We start from the raw sequence: 13,744 nt of genomic DNA, 5'->3' as shown, positions 1-13,744 counted from the left end.
CAGCAGCGCAGCAAGCCTTCTTGCTGCCCTGCGTCAAAAGAAAAGGGCAATAATGTGCCGTATCTAGAAGATATGGCGCAATCCTGTCTTTTTCCCATTCGCTGGTGCACAATGGGCTGCCATGCACTAATGCAGGCACCCTTGCGCTATGGTGCAAAGGTGTCTGCGTTGTTGAGATGGTTGTTTTTGTGCAGGAAGGGACACCTTCCTGTAAAAAAACAATCACAAGAGTTGTTTTCCTCTTTCTATGTGTGCTGTAGAAAGGAAGTGGAAAGGAAAAACAAGGAGAAATAAAAAGGAAGCCATAGGAATCTGACGGATTCCCAGGTTACAAAACCCTACAAATCTTGGAATGCTTCAGGTTCAATGGATGTTGCATGGGAACACCCACTGCAACACCCATGGACCGTCCTTTCACGCAGAGTAATGCATAAAAGGGGGCCATATTTACAAGGCCACGAAAAACCATGCAGGGTGTCTTTTTGTTGCCTAGTAAATATGTGCAGGCACACTGTGCCATCGGTGCGTGAAAAAAAGTGACGCACCAGTGGTGTAATGAGCTTGCAAATAAGCCCCTATGTGAGGCTGGTGAGCCAACTTAAGTTGTCTCCTAGTTGTAAGAGGCTTTGGAACAGATAAATTGCAAGATTGAAAAGGTTATTTGAATTTGGACAAATCCCAGCCTTTTGAGAAAGGAAACCATAAAAGGATGCCACACTCAAATGACAAACGTACAGTTAGCTGGTAAGGGTGATGATGCATGGTGAATATAGATAAATTTGACGAAATAGACAAAAGGGTGGAAATAAAAAACATTTAAGGCGAAAACGTTTCTCAGGCCGATCGGATGCATTTAAATTCTCTTTTTCTCAGACTGGTATTGTGGAGCAAAGATTGTAAGCCATCCCGAAGGATTAGTCCCTCACTACGCACGAACCAGAATCTTGTGATTTGACTGCTTTTACCTGGTCTATAAGTATCTATTTGGGGTTAAGTAGACACACAATCGCAAACCAAAACCACGGGGCATATTACCAACAACTAGCGATAATTTTTGTCTCTAACTTGTTTAGAGACAAAAATTATCGCCGCACATCGGCGATTTTTATCGCAGAAAGGTTTATCGCAAATGCGATAAAAAACGGCCGCAATGCATGAATATCGCTGAAAAGTCAGCGATATTCATGCATTATCGAGCAAATGCTCTTAGCCATGTTATCCACCTCCCATTGGATAACATGGCTAAGAACTGCTCAGGGCAGGTGTTAGCTTTTGGAGATATTCGCGCTTAGCGCGAACATCTCCAAAAGTTGGTAATAGGAGATAGCGATGTTAGCGACTGTTTCCAGTCGCTAACATCTTGGCACGCCCACTTTGCATCTCATTAGTGATAAATATCACTGACATGCAAAGTGGGGCCCAAGATGGTCGCTATCTCCTACTAGCTGTCGCTAACTGGTGTTAGCGGCAGCTGGGTAAAAGGGAGATAATTTTATCTCTGCTTTCTTGGCTTTTAAAGCCAAAAAAGCGGAGATAAACCCCCTTGATAATATGCCCCCACATTTCTGAGTTGAATGCCTTTGTATCAGTTGAAGCTTCTTAACCTGGCACACAAATAAACACTGGCTGCCTGCCACATCATTTCTACAAATGTTGTACTTAATTGTTCTATTAATTCATATTTTTGGCTTTAAAGTATTCTGAACAATTTTTCACCGTAAGCATACGGTCGATTGTTCACATATATTTTTGTTTTCTGAAGTGGTTTTCATTTTCCGAGTTAAATATCACAGGGGCATATTATCAAGCCTGTGAGCTAAAATTATCGCCGCTTTATCGGCCGAAAACGGCCGATAAAGCGGCGATAATGGGCTTGATAATATGCTCTATCGAATTCCAATCGAAGCACATGTTAGATGTGAAGACATCTAACATGGGCTTCGATTGGAATTCCACAGAGCATATTATCAAGCCCATTATCGCCGTTTTTTTCGGCCGTTTTCGGCCGATAAAGCGGCGATAATTTTAGCGCACAGGCTTGATAATATGCCCCACAGTCTTTTTCCATTACCAAACAGTGTCGTACGTTCTGTAAATACTTTTGCCCATGCCCACGTCAAAGCCTGTATTTTTGAGCTCGGTTGGCCATCTCCCTTTATCAAGAAAACCACTTAAAGTTAAGCTGCATGTTAGAGTACATGTTGTGGAATCATCCACATGACCTGTGTATTTGGCTGTTCCGAAGAATTATCTTTCTCGTCACTGCGGTTCAACACCTAAACCTCACTTCACTTTTGTTGGCTCAGTTAAGTGAACAGTAGCACATGAAATTCAGATTGTACGCAGGTTACTTGCAAACACACTTCCGGCTTCACAGCAGATCTGACTTTTCAATCAACCATACCAAATCTTTAAACCATGTACTTCACTAGAGAAGGAACTTTACCTCTGCATGAAACGTGCTAAACCTGAGATGATAAGAATGCTAGTTACTAAGGGGCATATTTTCAAGACCCTTGAGCCACTGGCGTTTCACTTTTTTTACACTCTGTTGGCGCACAGCACAAACCCATATCTACAAGGTCACGCAAAGCCTTTTTGCGTCGCTTTTCATGGCCTTGTGGATGAGGTGTAGAGCCATGTAGCGCAAGTCGCTGCATTGCCTTACATTGCAGCAGGGTGGTGTGACATGTGTTGCTGTGGGTGTTCTAAAGCAACACCCATGTATTTCGACCCTGCACCATATTTAACACATAGCGTGAATCTGGGGCTGCACCAAAAACGTTCGATACCCCAGAGCAGGCGTAAACATTTCTCGTTTTTTCCTCTTTCCACATGTGCTGCATTCTGCAGCACACATAGCATGATAAAAATGCCTTTCATTATTGTTTTTGTGTAGGAAGGTGGCCCTTGCTGCACTAAAACAATCACGCCAACAACACAGACGTGCCTGCATTAGCATACTGCTGTAAATTTCACGCCAGCTGAAAGGACAGGAATGCACGTATCTTGTAAACATGGTACATTTCTGTTCAATCGAATTGGCGTACGGAAGTGCAGCAAAATTATTTGCGGTGCTGTCCTACATCAATTCATTGTAAATACGCCCCTAAGTTTGCAGAAGAACAAATAAACAAGTACATATTTCTATAGGGAAAAGCAAATTAGTCCCTACCAATGAATACTGGATCTCCGAACCGTCTTTCTACTTTATGACTCAGATACTGACTCCAGGTGCACTGTCGAAAAATACTTTGGGGCATATTATCAAGGGGGTTTATCTCCGCTTTTTTGGCTTTAAAAGCAAAGAAAGCGGAGATAAAATTATCTCCCTATTACCAAGCTGTCGCTAACACCAGTTAGTGACAGCTAATAGGAGATAGCGACCAACTTGGGCCCCGCTTTGCATGTCAGTGATATTTATCACTAATGACATGCAAAGTGGGCGTGCCAAGATGTTAGCGACTGGAAACAGTCCCTAACATCGCTATCTCCTATTACCAACTTTTGGAGATATTCGCGCTAAGCGCGAATATCTCCAAAAGCTAACACCTGCCCTGAGCAGTTCTTAGCCATGTTATCCAATGGGAGGTGGATAACATGGCTAAGAGCATTTGCTCGATAATGCATGAATATCGTTGACTTTTCAGCGATATTCATGCATTGCGGCCGTTTTTTATCGCATTTGCGATAAACCTTGCTAATAGCAAGGTTTATCTGCGATAAAAATCGCCGATGTGCGGCGATAATTTTTGTCTCTAAACAAGTTAGAGACAAAAATTATCGCTAGTTGTTGGTAATATGCCCCTTTATCTTTTTAATTATACCAAAACACAAAAACACATGTATATATACACACAAATATATCCATACATATACATTTACAACTCATTCCTACCCATTCTTACTCAGTACAGTTGCTAATCGAAGACAACGAGAATTCCTTCCAAAAGCAATTTGAAAGAGGAGATAGACACACAATATACACTAGAAGGGGTAAATCCACCTTTCTCGTAATACAAGGATTGTGTAATCACTTTTTCTTATATGTCAATCAGTATCTGTGGGACTCCTCCATGCTATAGGGTTCATGCATTTCGGCCCATTAGTTCTGGTCTCATCAGGACAAGGGCAAAAGGGACAGAACACTGCTTTTCTCATGAAAGTTCAGAGCTCCGATAAGATACTATTGGTGAAATCTCATCTACAGTGTCTCAAGAATGGCACTATAACCGGCGGCACAGAGCATAGCAATGCTGGTCTTTAAATGGCAGGGAATGCTAATAGAAATGTCTAAGCCATGGAAAAATCCTAACAATCAGAGAATATCGCCAGCTTACTGCCGCTCACACAAAGCTACTACAATGGGAGCGACGAACACGCAGCAAAACAGCGGACGGGTAACTGAAACTTCCTGACGGCATCCTGAGTGCCAGAAATAGGTCAGATGGTACCAACTCTGTACTGGCATGAGCTTAAAGCGGGCTAAGGTTTTTAACACAAAGTCATCATTTTTTCCTCTGTTACTGTTTCTTCTATTTTCATTGTGGTTTTCAATGGATGTATTTATTCTTGATGTTGTGGTGCTGATAAAAGTTTTTCAAAACTGTATTTTATGATAAATGTCATGGTCAGTCAAGGAGTCTATGTGCATACGAAGAAGCCATAATTTGATTACATTTTGTTATTCTCCTGCTAAAAATACAGTTCATAATGTTTTTAAGTTAATCAATGCACTTTCTTACAGGTTGTTTTTTTCATGTGTTGTTTTATGTATTGTGAAAGTTTGATTGATTCATCCTAGTCCTAAACTGAGCTCATTGTAAAATAAGCTATTGCAGATATAATCCCTTATACATATTTTCCCCCAATCAGAGTAATAGAATTAAGTTAGTGTTAAACACTTGTTACGTTAGAAATGTACCTAGGGTAACCGTGACTGAGTTTCTAGACAGAATAAGGGAGTGATAGGGACAGAAGACAGAACAGCCATAGACCATCATGAGCCTCCAGGTTGCATTCTTCTACAACGTCCTCAAAAAAGAACTGCCAAACCAAATACAGAGTGGGCTGGATAGCTTAGTAGGATTAGACACTTAACCTTGGCGGGAAATACAGGCCCACATATTACATCACAACAGGGAAAAGACGGAACAAGTCCAAAGAGACACCGCTAAGATGGTCCAACATAAATGTAAAAAATAAATAAATAAATAAAGAGTGGGCCAGGTTGGCCTGAAGCGTGCAAACGGCACCAGTTGTGAAGTGAGCTCTGCCGCCGAACCACAGAGGGTTTTCATCCAGTCCTAGTGGCAGAGGTGAGGGTAGCTGACATACCAGACTATAGAGAGTGCTACTACTTTCACTGAATGGGCCACATGGCCAACCGATGGTGCCTGAAGGAATACCATGAGCAGATACTGATAGGCCTGGGCCAGTCCCCAAAAAATACCCATCTACAAAACAAAGCCCAGATTAACCTAAGCGCACAACACATTCAGCCACAAGGAAATCAGGGGCATATTAGCAAGGGCTTTATCGCCGCTTTAGCAGCACCTTTTTGCCGCTAAAGCAGCGATTTCTTTATCGCCCTGTCAGTAAGCTGTCGGTAACAGGCGTTAGCAACAGCTTGCTGGCGATAGCGGCCGGTTTTCCTATTGCCTTGCTTGCCAACAATGATTATCGCTAATGGCATGCAAGGTAGGCGTTCCTAACTAGAAGCAACTGAAAACAGTCGCTAACTCTACTTTCCCCTATTACCAACGCAGGCGAAACGATAAAAAAAGTTGCATTAAGCGCTATTATCGCAAGTATTTAAGCCCTGCTGAAAACCTGACTTACTCAATGGGAGGTGGATCTTCAGGCTAAGTCCACCATGGCGTTAATGCGTGAATATTCCTGGATTTCCAGCAATATTCAGGCATTTCGCTGCTATCGCTAGATATTTTACCACAGTGGAGATAAACGTTGCTAATAGCATGTTTTATCCGCTAAAATATCCAGCTATAGGCAGTAATAAAAATAAACCTGCAAAGCGCGTTTTGCGATAAATATCGCAAGTTCTTGCTAATATGCCCCTGAGTTAGCAAACACACAACCACAACAAGGGCCAGGTGGTTGGCCAAACACATGGCAAATGCATAAGGCAGGGAACCCAACCCTGCAAGCACAGGGGCCACAGATACAGCAGTTTGGTGTGACACTCTTGGGAGGCAATGCCTTCACACAATCTTCCATTCTCAATACCCAGGAACTTACAAACCCCCAATATGACCCATCTACTTAACACCAACTCCAAGAAACTCACCGCACAATAAAGACTAGTGGCACAGCACTAGGAGAAAACTCAAGCCTTTACTTGTATTCAGGAAAAACTTAGGGCTGCTGTATGTTAGGTCAATCTGGAATCCGTGCTAAAATGTGCCATTTGTAGGACTGCAGGGGCCTAGGACCCACTCTCCTGTTAGTCCCCCAGGGTGGGATTGGCTGGCCACACCCCAGCAGAGGAGACGGCAGTCTGATGAATGGGTTGGGGTGGCCTCCGACTAGTGAATGAAAGCAAGCACCCAGATCCTCACATGCAATAGAGGGGTTCCTATCACAAGATCAAAAGGACCCTATTAAGGTCTCCAGCTAGTGTTGGCCCCCTTTCAGTTCCAAAACGAGGTGATGCTCTGGTGCCGGAAGCCAGATTTTCCATGCATTTGGGATGATGTTTCCCCGAGAGTACTCCGTAGTCTAGGCGCAAGTAAACAACAATTTGCCAACAAGTCATTAGGGTAGTCAGCCATATCAGTTTGTTACTCGCAGTGCGACAAGTCCCAGCTGCGCACCTGACTCCCATCGTAAGCAAGATGATTTGCCTCCTCCTCTCCCCTACTGCTTCCAACATCCAAATTCTGCTCGTGGGATCACGTACCTCTAAAACAGCTAAAGTAGTTTGTCACTGGGAAAAAAGTCCCTGATTCCCACAGAGGGCGGCCGATCCAAAGCATCCTGGATCCAAGGGAGAGTGGGGCGCCGGGAGGGAAAGGGGGTTGTGGCGATGACCATTGCAGCTCCCATATCAGGTGCACGGATATCCACAGCACTGCACCCAGCTTGTCAAAGCAAATAACACAGGGTGTCGCTGTTGGGTCTGGCCCTTTTGACAGGGTTATCCCCAAACTTTTGCCTTTTGCCTCCTATTTTTCTGACCTCGGTTTCGTTGGCTATACGACTCTTGGCTCTTTACTACTGCTGATCAGTGCTAAAGTGCTTATGCTCTCTGTGTAGATTGTCATTATGATTGGTTATCCATGATTTGGCCTATTTGATTTACTGGTAAGTCCCTAGTAAATTGCACTAAGTGTGCCAGGGCCTGCAAATCAAGTGCTATTAGAGGGATTGCAGTACTGGTGTGCCACCCACATGAGCAGCCCTGTAAATGTGACTCAAACCTGCCACTGCAATGTCTGTGCGTGGAGTTGTTAACTGTCATGTTGACCCGGCAAGTGCACCCAGAACATCGCCCAAGGGAGCAATAGGCCTAATCCCAGTCATTGCCACATCCGAACCACATGGGCACCGCAGAGCAACTTCTGAACTTCCACTGTTATTTATGCACATTAGGAAAACAAAACCACATGAGACCATAGGAAGGCACCCAATGACCAGCAGGAAGTAGCCCAAACGTAGCCCAAAACAGAAGCTTCCAGAAACAGTGTGTGATCAAGTCACCTAACTCCATTAGGGAAAAACATGTTACATGCCACGTGCAAGGACCAGCGAGACATACAAATATCCTCAGGATACTTTGCAATTACCCACAGCCCCCAAAATGATGACCCCCCCCTCCTTTCGAGGCACATTGCGCATGTTCAGGTCAAAAGGTACCATGTGCGTTGATCAAGCCACACACACACACACACACACGTTAGGGAAAGTAGCATATTAGATGGCTGAAAAGGCCCATAAAAAGACCGCCCCACTAAAACACTCACCTATGTCATGCCGAGGGGGAGGACCAAATGACCCACAAAATGAAAATCAGGCAACCCATGCCCAAAGACTCACAGATTCCTAGCATTACACTCAAACTGGGGCCTTCCAACCAGTAACCCAACAAAATGTTTTCAAAATGGATGTAAAGAGAAGCCCCAGAAAAGGGCAGGCACAGGAATTTTTGAGGCTGAGTAATGATGCACGTCTCTCTCTAACAAGCTAACCTTCAAACCACAGCTCCTATCCAACTGGTCTGTATCCAAAGCCAAGCTGCAAGTGCACCACCTCTACTGGGTCCCATAGCCTATTCAGTAGCTACTTCTGAAGTTCCAACGAGACCCAAGAGTTCAGGCCAACAAAGACCACAGACTATATCTTCCAAACCAACTCTTTACACTTTGCCAAGCAAAAGACACCCCTGGATTCCTGAGAGCTGCAGATGACCCCTCCAGATACCATCCTAAGACTTGCAATGTTTAGAAAGTTACATAATATTGCACCTTTGGACACCATCTGCTTAGCATGGGTGTGGCTGCATCTATCCGTAGCAAGAAATGTGCCCAGTCACATGGAGCCTACCTCAACATTTCTACAGCCCTTGTATACGGATCTTTCCCCCCTCACCTATACTTCCAATGAACCAAACGCTAGCACTCCACACACACTTCACAGTGCACTCCTACACAACACATGGTACCAGCACATGACCGCTGTTGGCGCCCAGACATCGACTAAGTGATGCTACGTCAGCACACTGATACCCCACGCTGTGGGCACAGACAGACTGTAATTATCCCAAGAAATAGCCGCAAAAAAAGCAAAATGTCTCATCCATCTGTACCTATGTAGGATGGGCTAAGGTATAACCAGTAGAGAAAAACCCCATTGAGTAGTGGTAAGCATTTCCCAATATGAAACTAACCCCATAGGACTACATATTTTTTCCGAGCCCAGCAGCACTCAAACAGAACTGGACAGAAGGCGTAGGAGGAGCACCATAGAGGAGGACACTGGTTGGCCCACAGATTTTCCAGAAAAGAGATTCTTGGAGGTAGCAAGACCACCGCACTGGTGCACAAACATATCCACTTTGGCCTCTGTCTGAGCACCAGGATGGGCCTTAGCATACCTGGGTCAGTATTCTTTAATAGCAAAATAGACCCCAGACATGGAGTTCCAGTGCAGGACCATTCACCTCAATGATGCTAGAGGAAATGAGTCTAGAAGGGAAGGGTTGAATGTCAGCCTAGATACCCCCATGTCAGAAGTACTGGAACACTGAGATAGGTAGGTACATGTGGTTAGAAGGGAAGGGGCAACCCCTAATTGTACAGAAATGTACACTATATTCCTTGGATTTCAGAGGCAAAGGATTGATACCACTTGGCACCAACGAACATTGTTAAGCAATTCTGCTTGTACCAGACATGCAATTGGTCACTTTCGTGTTGATGGACATGTACTGGTAATTTGGGGATTTTTCCTACACCCAGCTCATCCCCGAATGGGGTGGCCTCTGCACCCTCGTAACCATACACACCCCAACCCTGGTCATCCCTGGAGTAGATCTTTGTTGTACCAATATCCACTACAGAAGAAAACAACTCTATTGCATCAGGCTGGAGAAAAAAGAACTGCTGGTTACTTTGGCTGGGCTCAGTACAAGGACATTCTGGAAGAATTCATACTGTTTTCTGATACTCAAGTAAATATAGAGGATACATACCTTTCTTCACCTTGCAAATGAAGGTGAACGCACACTGGTTACAAATAACCCGGTGGAAGCTACTTAAAATGATCAACAATACTAAGCTCAGCCTAAATGCTATCAAGGATGAACTAAGAGCCATCAGCGACATGTGGATGCAATATCCGTACGTGTTGGACTTGATGACTGACTGAAGTTGTGGTATAGGCCAAAATTGGGGCTTCCTGCTGTACTTTCATCCTGGAAAACAACCTAGAAAAAGATACACTGACTCTTGCTATCCACCAACTGTATTGTCCACAAGCTGACAGGAAGAAGGAGGGAGGTCTCCCTGAGCAGAACTGGGCTGCAAGGGTGCCTGCTTTACAAGCTGAATTGTTTTGTGCATGAAGGTTTACCTTTTTGCACAAAACCAATCCTAAAAGGCATTTTCCTTTTTCTATGTATGATGAACAATGCATCACGCATGGAAAAAAGGAAGTAACAAGGAGAAATAAAGATCTCCTCCTTACGCTTGGGTCTGTGAGGTGCACAATTTTGGCGCAATCCCAGGTTTACAGACCTTTGTAAATCTGGGACTGTGTAGAAATCCATGGGTGGATGCATGTGAATGCCAATGCTCCACCCATGGATCGCCACTTGGCACCAGGATAAACCAAGGCAGCGACATGCGCTGCCATGTGTTACTTTATTTTTTTACAAAGCCTGCCAAGGCGTCGCAAATTAGCCCTTGCACTTGCGTGACTTTGTAAATCTCCACTAACATTTTGCTTTGTGGATGCGCCGATGCAAGATGTTAATAAATCTGCCCCTAATTATATTCATGTGTGCATTGTTACCAACCAACTCACATATAGGCTGCACACCATCCAAAAAGCAGCAGCTAGACTAGTCCCCAACCTCCCATGCTGAACTCACAGAACATCACATCTTAGTCCACTGGCTCAATACACAAGTGAGCACATTTCAAACTCCTCTCCAATATCTACTAAGCACTACACAACACAGGCCCTGCCTACCTGAATAGCCTCAGTCATTTTAACCAACCCTACAGACACCACCACTGTGCTGGTCTCTCACTAGCACACACCCCATACATAAACTAAAGCAGAGCAGGGGCCGCACCTTCTCATACCTAAATCTTAAAGTCTAGAATGAACTCCCAAACACATTAGAGCCTTTCTTCTCTCTCCTTCTTCAAAATAAGCTTAAGACTTGTCTTTTACAGTAAACCCTCAAGCGCTGGCCTCACACACGGGCTACAGGGCACCTGGATACCCTCCCGGGTGATTAGTGCACTATAAAGCACCCATAACATGACAATTTTTGATTTGTGAAAGAGTAAGTGCAAGGGCCCAAAGTTTTGCTTAGAGGCCCGAGGCTGGTGCTAACGAATGTCAGGATTGCCCAATACCACCAGAAGTCGTATTAATCCACAACGAGATGCTCCTTGTCCGTTTATGTCGCTCTTACAGAATTCTGCTTTTTCCTTTTGTTGCAATATTACCATCTTTTACTTTCTTCTTCTTTCCCTTTTGTGTTTATTCCTCTTTTGCTCTGTATCAAAGTCTGATGAGGAAAATAAGTGTAAGCCCCAAAAAGAAGGTGCTGGTGGGCCGCACCTGAAACCACAGACTCAAATCAAATTAAGCACTGCTCATGTGTGGCAAAATGGCAAATTCATGTGCATAATAATGCTGGTCTAATTAAAGAAAATATGTAACTAGTGTGCCATCTTTCCAAACTAACATAGTATATTTAACCTTTTTTTATTACAATAACATTACAATAACATAAACAGGAAGCAACACTATCAACAAGTTGTAATGCATTACCCTTGAGCACTCACCATTTTCCTTCTTCATTTTCATATTGTTGAACTGTATATCCAAACATGTCTTCTACTGGTCCACTGAAGGTCAATGCATTTTTCACATCAACATTAAATGAAAGAGCATGTTGTATTAAAGCTGCAAAAGGAAACAAACTTGTTCAAATATTCAGATTATTTAGATGTGATATACATTTCACAAATTTGCAAATGCACACTGTATACAGAATCGAAGTTATACAATTAAGTTATACAATTAACAGCCTTCTTGTCAAAAAAGGAGCCTGGACGTCAGATGTTGTGGGATATTATAACTAAGATTTTACATATTCAAGGTGATATTTCTTATAAAATATTGATTTGCAAATCTATTATTTTATCTCAAAACTTAAATATTTTAGAATGTAAACTTTTTAATTTTCTCATTTCAGCGGCATTGAAATCTATTACTTATTGTTGGAAAGATTGTTCCTCTTTATCTGTTCATGCATGGTGGTCGTGAATTCTTTTTACTAGAAGAGGTGCTCAATCTATACTACTATTATAAAGAGAGAACACAAACCTTTGAGCCAGGTAAACTCAAAAAGTACTGCACCCGTCACTACACCCAATACACCATTCTAAAGGGGACATGCAGCAGATGTACATAGGCTATATATATGGACACCATATAGATTAAAAAGGGGAAACGACCTCAGTGGAAAAGTAGTCCCTTGTGTGCGTCGGGAAATTCACCTGGGCGTTACCGTTGACAGGGGGTGTTCACACTGCTTCCGAGGCTCACATCGAAAAAGGGGCGCGGTTTTCTGGATTAAACAAAGGGCCGCCTATCAAGCGACGCATCATTCGGCTGAGGTTTAACCGTTGCCAGAGAGGGGACCAGGGCCGGACTGGGAACCGAAACCGGCCCTGGCAAAGTGCAAGGCCGGCCTCCCCCTCCTCCCCCCCAAGGGGGGAATTGAGGGGCGACCGTGCTCTTTGCCAAGGCCGGTTTTCGGCCATTTATGTTACAGGGCCGTTTTTGCAGTTATGCTGCAAAAAACGGCCCTGTAGCAAAAACGGCCCCCTGGGGTCCAAAACCAGCCCCCACCCATGGGGCCGAGCAGGGGATTGCCCGGTGCCCGCAACGGCCAGTCCGGGCTTGGAGGGGACGACGCTGACATCATGGAAGGTGCGCGCCTTGTAAGCATCATTACGTGCGATTTTCACAAACTCCTTCATTCGCATACGGGGCCCCGCTTACACGAATGGGCGCGCCTTTCACTGCCGCCAAATAACGCCACATAACTCTTAACAGTTACAGTACTTGCGGTCAAACTTTAAAGGAATCGGTAACCATTTGTCAAGCTCGCACGTTCTCACAGGGGGATGACCACAATGAAAAGAGGCAAGGCTTTGGCACCCGCACCGAACGAAAACAACGCGTTTCACATTTCAATAACGTTTCATTACAGCGTTCATCACTACGGTATCAGAGGGCCCGTCCCTGTTCGCAAGGGTACCCGGCTGCTAAAGCGAACTGTTCCCTTGCAGTGAACGTCCCGCACCGTCAGAAGCGTGAGGCGTAGTGGGGCTATCCCCGTGTATTGAGGACAACTGTACGCTTGGTGGATGCCTCGCCTTTCATCCTGAGACTGCTCGCCGTACCGAGGCTGGTACGCCTCGTACTGCTGAGCTCAGGGTTCCCGCCGAACGCCGTCTCACGCGAGATGCGTGAGGTTTAGCAGGGCACCTACCGCGAAGCAGCACAAAGCGAACTAGAGCGCTACGAAGCGCATTGAAGGACTAAGGAGCACCAAAACTTCAAGGAAGTGGGCAGAAGGCCCCAAGTATCGCTAACAAGAACTGTGGCACCCCTTTTGAAGTATAAGAACTATTTTTAAACCTGAAACAAGTAACTGGAACCATTTTGAACTGTGCAAAGACCGTATTTATAAGCCTGCTTGAAATGTATAAAAGAGTTTTATTTTCATACCAAAAAAAAAAAACAATCAGAGGGATCTGCACTGGACACAAGGCAATGCACTTTACCAAGCAAGGATTACACTCCACAACATCACTCGCAAGACTTGCTGCACAAACATAGAAATAACCTTTCACAATTTTTAAAACAACAACGTGCTCACAGGGGGAACAACTCTAAACAAGGAAACACTATTAACATTTACTCCATGGTACTTCAGAAGGACACACTTTCAAACGCTGCAGCAAACAACACATTA

The 13,744-nt window shown here is 44.3% G+C and overlaps 1 protein-coding gene across 1 annotated transcript in view; it reads right to left on the bottom strand.

The window, feature by feature from the left end:
• The window catches only part of ITGA1 (integrin subunit alpha 1), an 813,868-nt gene that overhangs the window by 662,998 nt on the left and 137,126 nt on the right, over positions 1-13,744 (bottom strand). The window contains exon 2 of the mRNA XM_086960618.1: positions 11,541-11,661. Coding sequence (XP_086816744.1) covers positions 11,541-11,661 — 121 coding nt within the window. The remainder of the gene's footprint in view (positions 1-11,540; positions 11,662-13,744) is intronic.

The sequence above is a fragment of the Lissotriton vulgaris genome, chromosome 3_1, assembly GCF_964263255.1.
Source record: "Lissotriton vulgaris chromosome 3_1, aLisVul1.2, whole genome shotgun sequence".
NCBI classification, from domain to species: domain Eukaryota; kingdom Metazoa; phylum Chordata; class Amphibia; order Caudata; family Salamandridae; genus Lissotriton; species Lissotriton vulgaris.
This window is presented reverse-complemented; position numbering and strand designations above follow the sequence as displayed.